This window comes from Mixophyes fleayi, chromosome 4, assembly GCF_038048845.1.
Source record: "Mixophyes fleayi isolate aMixFle1 chromosome 4, aMixFle1.hap1, whole genome shotgun sequence".
NCBI lineage: Eukaryota > Metazoa > Chordata > Amphibia > Anura > Limnodynastidae > Mixophyes > Mixophyes fleayi.
Genome location: NC_134405.1, coordinates 212,920,270 through 212,937,394, shown reverse-complemented (window position 1 = coordinate 212,937,394; position 17,125 = coordinate 212,920,270). Strand labels below are relative to the sequence as shown.

Sequence of the window (17,125 nt, the reverse complement as noted above, 5' to 3'; positions counted from 1 at the left end):
GCTTGTGGGTCTTTCTAGCTGTTTTCCAGGCCTGGCAAGTGCATTAATGAGATTAGTAATCTGAAGCTCTTTCAATTTGGACAAGAGAGAATGGAGAGTGTAACTCAGGGAGAGAGGAACGCAAAATTGTGAGTTTAGTAAGATAGCAGTAAATGTGCTTTTGCCCCTGACCCAGGGCCGGATTAAGGGAATGGAGGCCCCTGGGCTAAAGGGGCCTCCATTCCCCCGTGAGGGCCCCCCACCATGATCAGAGCCGCCCCCCCCCTCCCCCTCGGTGAGCCAAACCGCCCCCAAGACACTTACCTCCTTCTCCTGGCATTGCAGTCCTTCCCCGGCACGCTGTATGCTCTTTACTTAGGAGATCTCGTGAGTCTCACTCTCACAAGATCACGAGATCTCGTGAGAGTGAGACTCACGAGATCTACTCAGTAAGGAGACTACAGCACTCTGGGGAAGGACCACAATGAAAGTGCTCAGCAGCATTGATCGCGTGACCGATCAATACTGCTGCTGAACACTTTCAAGGGCCCTGTCACTCACCGGACTGTGAGTGCCATTTCTCCTGTGTTCAGGAACCGTGGCCGTCCGCCATCCTGAGGGTCTGCGCATGTGCAGCCCTTATTAAACCTTCAGTACCTGTTGCTTTTAATTGATTGGATGATCAGGCAACCCTCCCTATTTAAACCACCTGTGATCATTACCTGATTGCCTGATCTTGGAGTCTCATTCCTCATGAGCCTCTGAAGGTGTTCCTGTGTTTCCTCGTGTATTCAGCTCCAGCTGATTCCTGTCTACTACGATTGTGGTTTCCAGACCACTTCAACTCTCCTGTGTCCAGCGTGTCTGCTCTCCGCTGCCTTCGTTACTACTGCGGGTTCCAGACCGTCTCAACTCTTCCGTGTTCATCGTGTCAGCTCTCCACTGATTCCTATCTGCTACTGCTGCCGGATTCCAGACCGTCTCTACTCTCCTGTGTTCAGCGTGTCTCCCCTCCTCTGCCTCCACTACTACTGCCGGATACCAGACAGCCTCAACTCTCCCGTGTTCATCATGTTTCCAGTTTTACTTACTACTGCTTCCTGAGTATTGCTCCGTTGATACTGGTTACCTGCCGTGCGCTGCACCAACCTGATTACCGCTTCCATCCTCCAGTGGTCTCTCCTCCTGCCGGCCTTCAGCCGTTCAGGTATCCCTGCACGTCTCACTGACAGCCTGCTCTCCTGAACCGCGGTATGCATACTTTCCATTGACTTTGCTTTGTATTGCATATCCGTCTGGACTGTGTTGGGTTCATCTCCGGAGTCTACTATCCACTAAGCTATTGTTACCATTGACTTTGTTTCCTATTACCTGGATTGCTATAGTGACTGTGTATACTTCAAGCAGCACTTGTCAGTTATTATTTGTACTGTGGATATCATCGTGGGATCAAGTTCTGTGTGCCCCGTGTATTCTCTGCATTACATTCATCTCCTCATGCCCCTCCTCACATATATATAGCAGTGGTACAACTTGCTGACGCAGACCACTGACTCCTGTTCCCTGTGACACCAGTTTCAAGTCTCCTCTCACATAAGCAGTGGTACAACTTGCTATACGCAGACCACTGACTTCCCCGTTACCTACTTGCACCTGGAATCCATTCCTTCACTATAGACAGCGGTACAACTTGCTATACGCAGACCACTGACCCTCACTACCTCCTCGCTACTCCTGGACATTCCTCCTCACTATAGCAGTGGTACAACTTGCTGTACGCAGACCACTGACTCTCCTCACGTTTCCTTGTCCATCTGGTTCCTCGTGTACATACATCTACTCATTACCAGTTGCTGCTAGTCATAGACTTTCCTTGAGCATTCTCTCACCATCTGCTGATTCTCCTGTTCCGTTGTCACCCTGCTACCAGAGAACCATAGTACCAGCTATATTACTCTGGTAAGTACATCATCTGGTGATATCCTGGGCAAAGACTCCTAGTGCCCGTGACAGGCCCCCTGGATGCCCGAGGCCACTGGGCTGTAGCCCAGTTAGCCCTAGGGTTAATCCGGCCCTGCCCTGATCCAATCTACCACAAAGCAGAGCTATAATTATAGAACTAAAGATTGAGTAAATTAATCCCTCTCTGCCGATGTGTTTGTTGCAACTTGAACAGGCTCATCCTGGGCTTTTTGTTGTGCCAAATGAAGACCTTTATGTTTTTGTTTAGATTGCAGAGATCTGATTTTGTGAGACGAAAAACTATTTAGTTCTTTTATTAGCTTGTCTTTGGGAAAGAGACACATATCATAGCATTAGCATCTGGTATCTTGTGCCAATCACCTGTGCTCTTGTAGTCCTACTTACGTTGATCACACTTAGACCCAGTATAGCTACTGACGCACCAGCATACACCATCTCCTTTGATCCCATTGCTGCAAACCCCATGTACACAATCACAAACTGTGAAGAAAAATAAATAACACAGTGAATTAAACACTGATCAGATTACACAACAAATTATGGATACAGGGAAAATTAGTTCATCATCCGACATAGCTGATATCAGTTTCTAAGTAGAATTTGCTAATACACAGAATCTGCATCTCCATAAAATCAAAATGTACTGCTAAGAGACATATGTACTTTCTAATTCATATAACCAATTGATAATATTTTTAGCAAAATTTAATGGTACATAAAAAATAAACAGTCATGATATCTGCCTACCATTCTAGTTTCTACTTTAACTAGGAAGGGAGAGAGGTGTGCAAACTTGATACGTCAGCTAAATTTTCCAGCACTCCAGCACATGGCTACACCAGGGGTCAGTGAACTTTTTTACCTTTTTCCTCAAAATATATTTAGATACGCCAACGTTACCCCCTTGATTTGAGAGGAAGGAAATCATATATTATTAAATATTGGAATTCAATTTTTTTTTGAATCTATTCAAAATTTCTTTGAAAACTTCAACTTCAAAACTTCAGCTTTTAGAAAAATGATGTTGCTTCACTTTTGATACGAGAGCATCAATATTGGGGCATTTTGATGCTGGAGCAATTTAGATACAGTCTTCCGTGTCCAATCGATTTCTCTGCTTTGTTTTTATGTTCGTTAGAGTGGAAAATCCTTGTTCGCAAAGGTAGGTTGTTGCAAAAGGCAGCAACTTTTTGACTGCCTCCTCATGTGTAATTTTGAATGCCTTTCCAGCTGTTGACATCCAAATATATGACAGATCTGCTTTGTTTTCAAATGCAATAGGTGCTTCATTATTGCATTGAAGCTCAAGAAGTGCCTCTGCCTACCCTTAAGACTCTTCTGGTACAACAGCAATTTAACATTTAAAGGGGGTCTACAATCCAACCGACAGAATGTGAATCGGCAGCATTACCCCCAGGAATTTCATTTTTATCCCATTTGGGGTAATTTACCCCTGTTCCCTGACCACTGGGCTACACAAACAACTTAGCAGATGGCTACACACAGGGCTGCTATCAGGGGGGTATGGCCAACAACACTGTCTGTCCGGGTCCCTTGGACTGTCCAGGCTCCTTAGTCTGTCCGACCATCTTCCTGTCCCCCACGATGCTGCGGCTCCCAGTCCCTAGTAGGCTGTCAATGCACGGTGCGGTGACATCATCACCGCCGGCCACGCTTCCAGGCTATCAGTGACCAGGAACCCCACCATCGCTTCGAGAACAAGATAAGTCAATTTGGCATTTATTATGATGGTTGGGACATTTATTATGAAAGTGTAGGGGGGGAGCGGAACTTTTATTATGATAGGGGAGGGGGGCTATAATAATCCAAATGATATTTTGAAAATAAGATCCTAATGATAGCTGACAACTATGGGAAATTGCAGCATGGTTGAGTGTTGACATACAGTGTATATACTACCAGATTCATACAGTAAAACACACAATAAGGAAAACTGACAAAAGGGATCTAGAATAAAAAAAATCAGTGTTAACATCCCTTTTTATGGAAAAAATCTTAACCTTGTATTCATAAACATCATTAATTTTAACTCCAAAATTAGTGACTATAATGGTGAGCCGATTAGCCTACATAATTATACTGTCAAATACTTAGCACTATGTAGACACTAAGGGGGGTATTCAATTGACGGCGTGATCGCCGAAAATCGAGCGCTCTAAAAATATTACCGTTAATACCGTAATATGCGCAAAAATACCGTTAATACAGTAATTTACTCGCTGGATTTCAGCTCGCAGCTCAGGGGGCTGCGAGCTGAAATTCAGCGAGTAATTACCGTATTAACGGTAATATTTTTAGAGCGCTCGATTTTCGGTGTGTCAATTGAATACCCCCCTATATTCAATTGTATTCCGGATCGAGCGCGGAAAAAGTATTACCGTTAATACGGTAATCGCTCAGGGGGCTGCGAGCTGAAATCCAGCGAGTAAATTACTGTATTAACAACATTAATACCAAAGTTACAGAATTTGCAGCATTTATAAATATGATATTCAATTGATTACATTCTACATCATTTTTTGGGGGGAACATGATCAATGTACCAAAAGTTTTGAGCCCAACTTGAGTTAGTTTGTTTAATAGCTGAAAATGATATAATTTAATAATCATAACCTAATCACCGATTAGTGCCATCAATTGCTTTTCCCAGGAAGCTAATGCCCCCTTGTGGTAGCTCTATTACATGGCTATATATCATGCCATTAATGTAATCTAAATGGATACATATTGGCATTTAAACTTGCCGATGTAAACTCGCCAGTGAGTAATTGTTTTAATAAACTGTCATAATCACAGAAACATTTTGGATTTTTGTAATATGTTAATATATCCAGTAAATAGTAAGTAAATGTGATGTCTAGATAGAGTAGACAGAATTAGCAATTCACAGCAAGAAAAGTCTGAAAATGTGTGAAATCGAATATAAAATAAACAGAAAAGCATTTGAGTGTTCTCCGAGGAACAACTGAAACATTTGATGAAGAACAATTTTGAAATCTTTTTCACTTGTTACAAGTCACCTTCAGTCCAGGATCAATGAAATTAAATAACATACCAGAGCTGCATTCAGCACCATACATGTTCTTTTTAGCACATTTCTCACAGGCTGTTCCACCAAATCCTTCCTAAACAAAAGTGGACATAGTTAGCTGACATTCCTAATTAATGTATGCAAATCTGTATATTTTTTTATGTGTTTTTTATACATAGTTTGTACTATATTCAATTTTATTTATATTTAACTGCATGCTGTTAAAATATATATATAAAAACACTTTTTTTCAATGCCAGGTCACTAAACTGCTTTACAATGAGGTGTGATTATGTACATTTTGCCTCATTGGAAAATAAAGAAATGACAGTATTTTACAGTATTACATGAACCTTATTTAATCAGCAAAATGTCACTGGGCAGTGCTCATGCTACAAGCCCCAACAACACACACTTTTTTCAATAAAATAATAAAAAGAAAGAAACAGTAGTGCTTGTTTTAGTAATCCCAACAGTTATTTTAATTTATCAATAGTATATTGAGCATTGTACATATACAATTACATGGAGGATTACATGGTAATAGGGGCAGTGAGGATATCACAGAGCACATACCTGACAATCACAGGTCCCGTTCCCTTGCATCCCGTCAGAGCATGTTCCTTTATTGTTACATGGGGATGATGCTCCACCAGGACATTCTGTGAAATCATCATTAGTTACTTCACTTTTTTTAGTCACATTCAAATAGTTCAAACAGACCAGTAGCATTGCCCAATTATTTCTAAAACATACACTTTAGAACCTTAGCTTTAGTGCAGGCACAAGCTTACCATGCCTGTATTCTATTATTTCATATTATACTTTTGTCAGTGTGATAATTGGGACAAGCCATGACCTCAGTGGGCGTATGGGTGAGGTCATCAGCTGACCTGGAACTAAAAAAAAGCATAGTGTGGACAAACGTTTAGTGCAACCTGGTTGCTTTGTTAGTGCCTGAATTGGACTAAGAATGGCATAATGTGTGGCTATCATACATTTTCTTGAAGATATTCCTCTGTATAAAAGGATTTGTTCGGTTGTTTTAATTCAAACGTTGAAATGGGTCTGAGAAACAAATGTTTATAAAGAGACTGAAAGCTCATGTGTTTATGCAACAATACTTTCTGGATCAATAGTAAATAGCAAAAAGTACCTAAATTACTCATGTTTATTTACAATTATTATTATTTTTTATCATCTAACACTCTCTCATATGCTAACAGTACAATATTCTTTGAAAGTAAAGCTGGGTACACACATATGCAAGCATACTTCAGATACAATGTCTCTTGGGCACTCGGTCAGGCACTACTTGCTAAGTATGAGGTAGGTATCACATAACAGTAGTGCAGAAACAAGATTCCATTGTGCAAAGAGAGATAATGGAAACAAGATAAAGGGTTAGAGAGGGCACATTTTCATGGGTGTTCCTTGCTGACGGGCATGCAGTATTTTATATATATAGCTATAGTATATTGCAACGTAAGGTCAATGTCAGGCTTGGTTCAGAAACAGTCCCACAGATGCCGCACCAAATCAGTATCCAAGAGCTGGAGTCAGGCAGTCTCAAACCACCAGTAACAAACCATCCAGAAACTTATCATAATGCCAATCCATCAATCATGAATGCACCCGCGTGTCCCATTGTGGCAGGACTAGACACTGTGGGCACACCACTAATTGGTGTCCACGAATGCATAACAACCACTGTTTGCTGAAATTAGTAACTTTTTAATTATTTTTTGGATCTGTAAATTATAAAATGTATAAACCAAAAATAATCGCAAAGTAAAGCAGAAAAGTGGAGGGGATGGGAGAGGTGGCTCTGTAACCACTAAGTATGTCAAAAGGGGGGAAAAGTAAGTAGAGAGTAGGAAAAGAACGAGGGAAGAGAGAGAGTAGAACGATCACTGATCTGAAAGAATCATATTTTTAGGACCTCTTTGAGGCAGCATCTTAGGCGTGACTGAGGTGGGGGAGAGTCACAAAGAGAAAAAAGACATCAGCCCAAAATTAAATATTTCTCAGCCTTGGTGATTCTAAAATAAATCCAAAAATCCTCCAACTTGCCAAACTTGTCTGATACTGTCATATAAACTCTGAGGAGATGATGAGGGATGTAATATACAGGGTAAGAACCGACAACTCACTTCTCGAATTGGGGAGATTGCTTAATTTGCAGTTTATTATCTATTGACATATATAGTTAATATTAGATTTATTTCAAATTAGTAAATAAAATGCACAAATTAAAAGTATATTATATTATTCTTTTGAATCAGGAGCCATTAAGAAAATTATTTGGAAATTTTGGGCCATCAATCCTTGTATTGCCTCATCACTGTACATACCACCAATTACTTACATTAATTATGTGCTGATATAAAGTGAAAATGATACAAATGATTATTTTTTTAACCTAGAAATAGCATAAAAATATCTTTGGAGGATTCAACCATTTTGTTCTTTCTTGTAAAGGGGGCCTAGAAATTTGAACCCTTTGTGGCTGAAGTTATTGTGTATGAGTGGTCATCCACAGGCACGATACTGTACATAAGGCAATATACACTATAGAAAACTAAAGCAATTAGAGCAGTGTGTGAGAACATTCTACTCACAAGTGAGTTCCTTTCAGCAGATCACTGATTTGGAAAAGTTCTATCTCATGAGGAAACATAGATAAGACAGATGAATATACTTTGTCATCACCCTCAGAATATGTTTGCTAACTAATCAGCCACTTTCTCAGGCACAGGAAGGAACTGATTACCACTGGTGTTTTCAAAGCTGGTCTCCAGCACAGGTTACGATAAGCACAGAGATTATTTGTCTTCACACAGCTGACAGCAGACACAATGCCCCAGGCTTAACTCTCATGTGCTGTCCTTCATATTTACAAGCAGGAAGCTTAAGAAGAGGAAAAGGTGGTACGGGCCACGTCTCAGTCATCATCAAATGCAGCTGAGAGGAATTGCTGACTAAAATAAATGAAATATGTTTTGTGTCCCACATATTATGATGCTACACAACTGGGCGGCCTACTCTCTTGGCATGGTGCTCCAGGTCAAAAGAAATGGGTGGATATTGAGGAGGCCTTTTTGAAAGACCAAGAAGGGAGTTGATTTTGCCTTAGATCCTGAGACCAGCCTCAGATTGTTATTCCTACTATGACATTCACTAGATCTGTAGATCTGAGATAAATTAAATAAACAATTAAAGCTGTTAGAATGCCCTTCTCTTCTTACTCCACTATGGACGCGCCCAGATTTTACCTTTTACCCATAAGTATACATTTTAATGGGTCAATGCCAGAATCAAGAGACACCTCAATTTTCTGGGTGAATTCGCCCTTACATCTCTTGCTGATAAATGCAAGAGATATATTTTACCACATACACTTTAGTTTTACTATATCCAGTTGAAGAGCATTATTCAGTCTCAGGTGAAATCTTCCAATTTTAAAAATGTATTTCAGTTTGAAAGATTTTGCATCTATAGCCCTGGTAGTCATGGAACCATCTCTCTCATATACACTATAAAAGTTGGTCCTAATTTTGACCTTCCTAGGGCCTTCTAAAAGGTTTGGGCCACTCTAGCCTAATACTCTCGTAGCATCTCATTACTGTCCACTTTAGACTAATATGCAGTAGGTAATGATGAACTTGTCATTTATTTAAAATCCAGCTTCCTTCACCTCCCCCCACCAATTTTTATGTTTATTAGTTTTAATTAAAATCAGAAGTGTATAGCAGAATGGAGGCATGAGCAAGCACAACTGAGGGTGAAGAAGTGAAAGTCTGCTCCTGTCATCATCCTTGTCTTTCCTACACACTTATCCTTAAGCGCTCACCGAAGGTTGACCCATTGTCTTCAGCCTTTACCATGAAAATATGCCAAGATTAAAACCATGCTACATTTTTCTTTCATGCTTTCTTTTTACTGCGGAGACCAAGTATTCTTATATTTTAAAATTAAATTCAGTTTATATCTCTCCGTCATAATTTTGCTCCCCCCCACCATAAAAACCTTGTGTCCTATGCTATAGCCTATTCAGCCTATTGGATAATCAGGTTCTGGACCTTACAGAACCAATTGATACAGCCTGGGAATAGGATATGGAGATCTCCTTGGATCAGGAGGGATGGTTGCTTATGCGCCAATGCATAGCCAAATCCTCAGTGAGCATGGCCATCAAGGAAAATATTACGTTTATACCAGATGTTTCCTGCTAAAATATACTGTCACTATCCCCAATCATCTAATCTTTGTTGGAGGAATTGCAGGAATATAGGTATGATTTTACACTTCTGGTGTAACTGCCTGCTTATCTCAAGCTTTTGGGGTGACATATTGTACCTAGCGACACAAATTCCTAGTATTCATCTTCCCCATGACTCATTGACTTGGTATCCATATGAAAATGCAAATATACTAGGAAATGTATAATTTTACGGAAAACTTGTGTTCAAGCAAGACTTATCAAAGATAAAATACACCAGGGTCCCTGAAAATGGGCAGTTGCTCTATTCTAATCAGTTTATACCCAGGTGTGCTTGAGGGTGGGGATAGTCATTGCAAAAATAACAAGCAAAAAATCCTTCAATCACTCTGTCGTGAACAGAGAGAACTTACAGTTGTTTATAAGGCTTCACACATCACATAATTGTGGGGAATAAGGCCTAAATCATAAGTGCAATGTAAATATGGGATATCAAATGAATCCATTGATAAGTTGAGCTACTAAAGTGTAAAATTAGAGTCTGTGTGTGTCTGTATTCGGTGGCTCTGCACATCCCAGTGTTTGAAGGTAGCAGTGTCACCTGTAGCAGCTTCAAAGGCCCCTGTTGTGAGATATATCCTGGCCTGGGTGGGGCATATGAGAGCGTGGTGTGAGGCCAATTCAGTAGGTCTATAACCTGTGTGATAGGTAGAGACTGTGGGCTGGATTTGTGTATAACCTCATACAGCAAACACCCCAAAGTCACGAAAGCTGGGAGCGTGTTCGTGACACACTCATTGACCAAGTAATAACCCTACTGCAAATATACTACAAAAATATCTAAAGTACCTGACCCAGGAGTGCCTAGCATGTGCACCCCCTTTCTTTTCACAGCATTCTCACAAAAGTCCTGTCATTGTGTTTCAGATGTATTTGACATCAGTATGCAATGACATCATGCATTTGTCCCTTTAACTGTTACAATGAGATTTTTTGTATTTGGCACAGAATTATGTCTTCTTGTCTCAACAGTGCCTGCGTATGCTCTCAGCTTACATGAGCAAGGTATCAGTACTGTGCATTTGATGTGTCAATACCGTTGTCTGTTGGGGCTGAACTTTTTCAAGCCTTACCAGCACTTTTTCTGCTAGCTCCAGTCGGGACCTTGATTATCATAACTTCTCTAATCCCTGACCTTGGCTAGTGTGTCTGGATATTCTGGGTCTACCTGCTGTATTTTTAGACAGAACACAGTTCCTAGGTCTAAGACAGTTATTTTAGCAGTATGCATGTACACAAGCTAGTCTGCTTGACAAGGCAGCTCTGTTAATGGTTGGTACCTAATATTAACATTGAGAGAAAGCACAGATATTGAGAACTTACCCATACAGTCAGGTCCCCAAAACCCAGGGCAACACTGTGGCTGAAGTTTTTCCATTCCACATATATGTTGACAACCAGTGAGTAAGAGAGAATATGTTCTTATCTCCAGAGGATACCTTGAAAGAAACATACAACCGGCATTTTTAGGCTCAGATTAGCTAGAACAGTTAATGTACCTATCAAAATAATACATTTCGAGTAGATGTTAAAAACACACCTTTTACTTCCATTATATTAACGAAGTACGGGATTCTGCAGTTCAAAAAAATAAGTGAGAATATTTTGAGTTGTATTTCTACAATCATTCATGGCTGTATATTTTATGGAACATGTATAGAAAAATAATTTGAATATAAAGACTCTTACCTCTCAACCATCCTGATTTAGGCGGGACAGTCCTGGTTTGAAGGCTCTATCCCGCCTTTAGGGCAGCTTTGTCCCGCAGGGGGGAATATTTGGGATGTATTGTATGTTCATTGTTACTCACAGAACAGCTGTTAATGGGTGCCAATGGAGGTGTTTGGAGGGGAGGGTAGGAGAGTACGGGGCAACCTAGCGCTTCAAAAGTTGTGGCCATGCCCCCATCATGTCATAGCCATGCCCCATTTCCAGATTACCAAATGTTGGGAGGTATGGCTATATAAAAAGGATCTATTTTCAGAAGGATCTATTTTTATTTGTAGTAGAAGTGGTGCTTTTACTACAGATAATTGTCTCTCACTTCCAGAAGATTTATGCAATGACAGATTATATATTTATGTCCTTATTTCACAAACATGATGACAGTTACGTAAGGTAAAGCAGAGTTTCTCAGCCTGTGGTTCGTGTATCAAACAGTACTTTATGAATCAAGCTGTAGTTCAGCCTGTAACAGCTGAATTTACTGGTCTGTTCATGCTGTCCTGGAACTTTAGCAAAACAAGTTGTTTTATTGTACCTTTCTGCTTCTATAGTTTTCACGTTATATTAAGGCAAACATGTTAATTTTCATTGCCTTGAATATGTCACAAAAAACCTGTGGATAGAACTGTATCCAATGCACAGGCCAAATCTAAGTTGTCTCATATGTAATGTCAATGGAAAAAGCTATTCTGTCTATATGATATACAGACTTATGACTACAAACAATAAAGAGCCGCCCGAAAGGTAAACTAATGTGTTTAATAAACATCATGGTCAGACATATGCAAGTTAAATTATCGTTAACCCTGCTCAATAATAATATATGTGTCTACTTTTGATATGGAAATGACTGAAAAATATTTTGATTACTTTGTTCAGACGCTCTGCTGAATTCTTCAGGATAAACTTCATATTTATCTCAATGACCTCAATTGCTAATTAAGTTTAACCTCTTGTATAGTAAACTTTCATAAACTGACTTATCATGACAAAGTCTTTGAATGCTATGCCACTTCCATTTGTGCAATTCAAGGCTGTCTATTTACTCAAAATAATTCTGTAAGGTATTAGTAAAGTAACAATACATATACACAAACATTAGATGGGATAGTAAGTTAAGTTAATTATTAAATGAGCACAGGCTTTTATTAAACTTTTACTCAACTTTTTGTAGTTGGCGTCAGGGAGCCTCATGGGGAGGAGGGCACGCGGGGGGCGGGGCTCCGAAAATTGTGACATTTTGGACCCGCCCCCGTGACGTAATGACGCAAACGCATCATTTTACAGTGAGGGGCTAGGCCAAATATTGCGATTCCCGGAAAATCGCGGCATTTTGGACCTAGGAAGTGGGCAGATGCGGGAGATTGCCATACTCTCCCGGGAGTCCGTGAGACACTGCCGAAATGCGGAATTTCCTGGACATTCTGGGAGAGTGGGCAAGTATGCCTTTACTTCAAGAATTTAAATATATAAGGGGAAAGTCAATTTCTTGCCATAAGAGTACCATGAAAAGGAGAAAAAACTAAACATCTGCAATGTGAAAAATGTTTTATAACCACAAAACAGAACAAGTTATCGTTATTCCTTGTCAGTGATGTAAAAGAATAATTGATTTGTTTAGGTGAATATGGCACATTTTTTGTGTGACAAGTTAGTGATATAGATTTGTTTTTCTTAACAATCATTCATTCTTGAAACAGGCTGATCTTAGTCTATAAGGATCATTTACATACAACTATAAATCCAGACACCCTGGGCCTGAGTTTTTAAGGAGAGCAAGGCAAAAGTAAATCTGACCCTGGACAAACCATGTTACAATGAAAGGGGTGCAAATTAGTTTATTATTTTGCACAAAAGGAAAATACTGGCTGTTTTTTTCATGTGGCACAGAAATACTTGATAGCTTAATTTGTACACTGAAATTTAAAGTTGATCTAGGACATGCCCTACCCCAACTATATATCTGCCCCAGCATTTTAAGTTTACCTCCCCCTCCAATGAAACATTGGTTTTGTCAGGTGCATACAGACAAGTAAATAACTGCTTTCTGCATTTAGGAATTGCCTCCATGTAAATGCTTTGAATGACCATTTGTAGGTGTTTGATACCAAAGTCTTCCTGCACCGGTTTGACATAATTCTAACATCGCTACCCTGCTTTTTTGGAACCCTACTCTTTCCTCCATCTTACGGGGAGATTCAATTAGCCGTGAGGTTCAGTTAATACCTGCCGACTTTCCCGGAATATCCGGGGGACTCCCGAAACCTGGGTCAGTCTCCCGGACTCCTGAGAGAGAGGGCAATTCTCCCAAATACCGGCCGGCTATGGAAAGTAAATGGAGGGGCGGGGCTTATTGACGTCATGCTCCCTAGTTTTATTGGCCGAAAAAGGTGGTGACAGCTTTGGGGGCGGGGCTAATGGCACAATTCTTCGAGCCCCGCCCCCACACACCCACCTGCCCCCCAGACCTCCCGGGATACAAGCTGCCAATGTTGGCAACTATGGTACAGTTGTACCCTTGCACCTTATGTTTTCATGTGTTATGATTATTATGTGTACATAATCAACTTCACTTATTTTTGCTTGCACCTCATAGGGGTGTGAGCAAAAATTAGCAACTTTTAACATTACCGTAATGTACACAGAAACATAACGCTCAAGGCTACTACAGAACCTTGTGGCAAATTGAATCGCATACTTAGTCTGAGCTTCCTCCATTACCCTCAAGTCACATACAGCCAAGTCCTCACTACACAATCACATAAAGAGACATATGGTTGTTCTCACAAAATCAGCATACTCACCTCCTGAAATACTCTGTACTTATGTAAATATTCAGAAGGTCTGATTAGCTACTGTCACTTGTGGAGCATTTACTTTGCAAAGTACAACTTTTCAATTTCTCTCCTTTAATATTGATAGGAACCTATTCAGAGTCTGGTTGTCAAATTTTAGTCTGCGGGTGAGGGTGGGGGGTAGGGGGTTTAGTCTTGGCTCAGCAACCTATTTGGAAGGAATTAATTTTACAGGAAATAAACTGCATACACAGAATCTAATATGTCCATAAAGTCACAATACGAGGAACGTTAATGAGGCTAGCCTGCACTCAGAAGACAAATCCTCTGCTCGGTCCATATACTCCCATCTCAGTAAGCACAATTCTGCAGCCAAGCAGTTGCCCCCATCATAACACAAACAGTGGAGTAACACAGAAATAGGTGTGTCACGTTACACACACAGGAAGAAATACAGCATATACTACAAATATGCATTTTTTTGTATTTGCAGTAATTATTAATTTGCACTAGATTATAGAAAGTTACTTGAAGTTGATGCTCACAAGAGAAGAAATCAATAGTTTTCCATAGTTCATTTGCAAGAGATAATGTAGAAATATGTGTTTGCCACTAAGATCAGGGGTAGGGGTCTTATTCATTTAGGATTTTAACTTAAGAAACTTCTTATTTCAGTCTCCTGGACAAAACCATGTTACAATGCAAGGGGTGCAAATTAGTTTTCTGTTTTGCACATAAGTTAAATACTGTTTTTTCATGTAGCACACAAATACTTGATAGCTTATTTGTACACTGAAATTTAAAGTTGATATTTGTGTGCTACATGAAAAAACAGTCAGTATTTAACTTATGTGCAAAACAGAATACTAATTTGCACCCCTTGCATTGTAACGTGGTTTTGTCCAGGAGACTGAAATAAGAAGTTTCTTAAGTTAAGATCCTTAATTAATCAGGCCCTAGGTTAGTAAATAATGTCCACACCTTAATAGGATCATAATACTTAACAGAAAAGAGAGGAATTATTTAAATGATGTTTTAATATAATGTGACTAATTGTGATACACATAGTAAAAGGAAGTAGTTAAATTACCGGCAGCCTCTTATTCCACTCCCTTTGCTGAGTTTCTCAAAGCCATTGGAACAGTTTAGGGCAACGTTTAGCACACACGACTGGCACTCTGTTTTGGATGTAATCATCTTTTTTATATCACATCTGTTTTTCACCTGCAGCAAGAAAGAAAAATGAATAAATAAATACATATTTATATACATATTTATATATATGCCTATACGCCTATTTGCCCTTTGCTATTTTTCACACTGCTAAATAAATGATTTATTCAGGACTTCTTGAAACTAAAGAACAGAAAATAATTGGTAATGTCAAATAAAAAAAATTACTCTGAAGTTTTTTCTTAATTACGATAATGTATTCACACCTAATTAGAGTATACCTGTGTACAATTAAAGTGTTTCAATTGATTTAACTATAAATACACATGCCTGTGAGAAGTTCCACAGTTTTGTAGTGCATTCCCAAAACAAGGGCTGCATCATGAAGAACATTAAAAGCAAATACCAGAAAAGCATTTATATAAAGATTTCAAACACTTTTAATTAGGGATGAGCGCGCTCGGATTTCTGAAATCCGAGCCCACCCGAACGTTGCGGATCCGAGTCGGATCCGAGACAGATCCGGGTATTGGCGCCAAATTCAAAAGTGAAACTGAGGCTCTGACTCATAATCCCGTTGTCGGATCTCGCGATACTCGGATCCTATAAATTCCCCGCTAGTCGCCGCCATCTTCACTCGGGCATTGATCAGGGTAGAGGGAGGGTGTGTTAGGTGGTCCTCTGTGCTGTTTAGTTCTGTGCTGTTTAGTTCTGTGCTGTTTAGTGCTGTGCTGTTTAGTGCTGTGCTGTGCTGTGCTGTGTTCTGCAGTATCAGTCCAGTGGTGCTGTGTGCTGTGCTCTGTCCTTCTGAGGTCAGTGGTGCTGCTGGGTCCTGTGCTGTGTCCTGTTCAGTCCAGTGGTGCTGTGTCCTGTGCTCTGTGCTTCTAAGGGCATAGTTATTTCCCCAATATTCCCCTGTGTTTAAAAAAATAAAAAAAAGTTTTTTTTATAAAATACCAAAAACTACTTTAATATTTTTTAATTACCACAAAATTTTCACAACCAATCCTGCAGTATAAGCCCATTGGTACTGCAATATTACCAAGTTCACACATTCAGCAGTAAAAGTCCAGTGGTACTGCAATATTACAAAGTTTACACATTCTGCAGTATCAGTCCAGTGGTGCTGTGTCCTGTGCTCTGTCCTGCTGAGTTCCGTAGTGCTGCTGGGTCCTGTGCCGTGTCCTGTTCAGTCCAGTGGTGCTGTGTCCTGTGCTCTGTGCTTCTAAGGGCATAGTTATTTCCCCATTATTCCCAAGTTTGTAAAAAATAAAAAAAAAGTAAAAAAAAATAAAAAATTAAAAAAAAAAAAATATATATAATAATTATAACCAAATTTGCAAAACCAATCCAGCATTATAAGTCCATTGGTACTGCAATATTACCAAGTTCACACATTCAGCAGTAAAAGTCCAGTGGTACTGCAATATTACAAAGTTTACACATTCTGCAGTATCAGTCCAGTGGTGCTGTGTCCTGTGCTCTGTCCTGCTGAGTTCCGTAGTGCTGCTGGGTCCTGTGCCGTGTCCTGTTCAGTCCAGTGGTGCTGTGTCCTGTGCTCTGTGCTTCTAAGGGCATAGTTATTTCCCCATTATTCCCAAGTTTGTAAAAAATAAAAAAAAAGTAAAAAAAAAAAAAAAATAAAAAAAAAAAATAAATATATAATAATTATAACCAAATTTGCAAAACCAATCCAGCATTATAAGTCCATTGGTACTGCAATATTACCAAGTTCACACATTCAGCAGTAAAAGTCCAGTGGTACTGCAATATTACAAAGTTTACACATTCTGCAGTATCAGTCCAGTGGTGCTGTGTCCTGTGCTCTGTCCTGCTGAGTTCCGTAGTGCTGCTGGGTCCTGTGCCGTGTCCTGTTCAGTCCAGTGGTGCTGTGTCCTGTGCTCTGTGCTTCTAAGGGCATAGTTATTTCCCCATTATTCCCAAGTTTGTAAAAAATAAAAAAAAAGTAAAAAAAAATAAAAAATTTAAAAAAAAAAAAAAATATATAATAATTATATCCAAATTTGCAAAACCAATCCAGCATTATAAGTCCATTGGTACTGCAATATTACCAAGTTCACACATTCTGCAGTATCTTGTGCTACATATAATGGAGACCAAAAATTTGGAGGATAA

The 17,125-nt window shown here is 39.7% G+C and overlaps 1 protein-coding gene across 1 annotated transcript in view; it reads right to left on the bottom strand.

Moving 5' to 3' along the window:
* Nucleotides 1–17,125, bottom strand: part of STAB2 (stabilin 2) — a 144,751-nt gene that overhangs the window by 115,087 nt on the left and 12,539 nt on the right. Inside the window, exons 2-6 of the mRNA XM_075209291.1 lie at nt 14,907–15,040; nt 10,620–10,735; nt 5,591–5,676; nt 5,039–5,108; nt 2,347–2,442 (exon numbers count right to left, since the gene is read on the bottom strand). Coding sequence (XP_075065392.1) covers nt 2,347–2,442; nt 5,039–5,108; nt 5,591–5,676; nt 10,620–10,735; nt 14,907–15,040 — 502 coding nt within the window. The remainder of the gene's footprint in view (nt 1–2,346; nt 2,443–5,038; nt 5,109–5,590; nt 5,677–10,619; nt 10,736–14,906; nt 15,041–17,125) is intronic.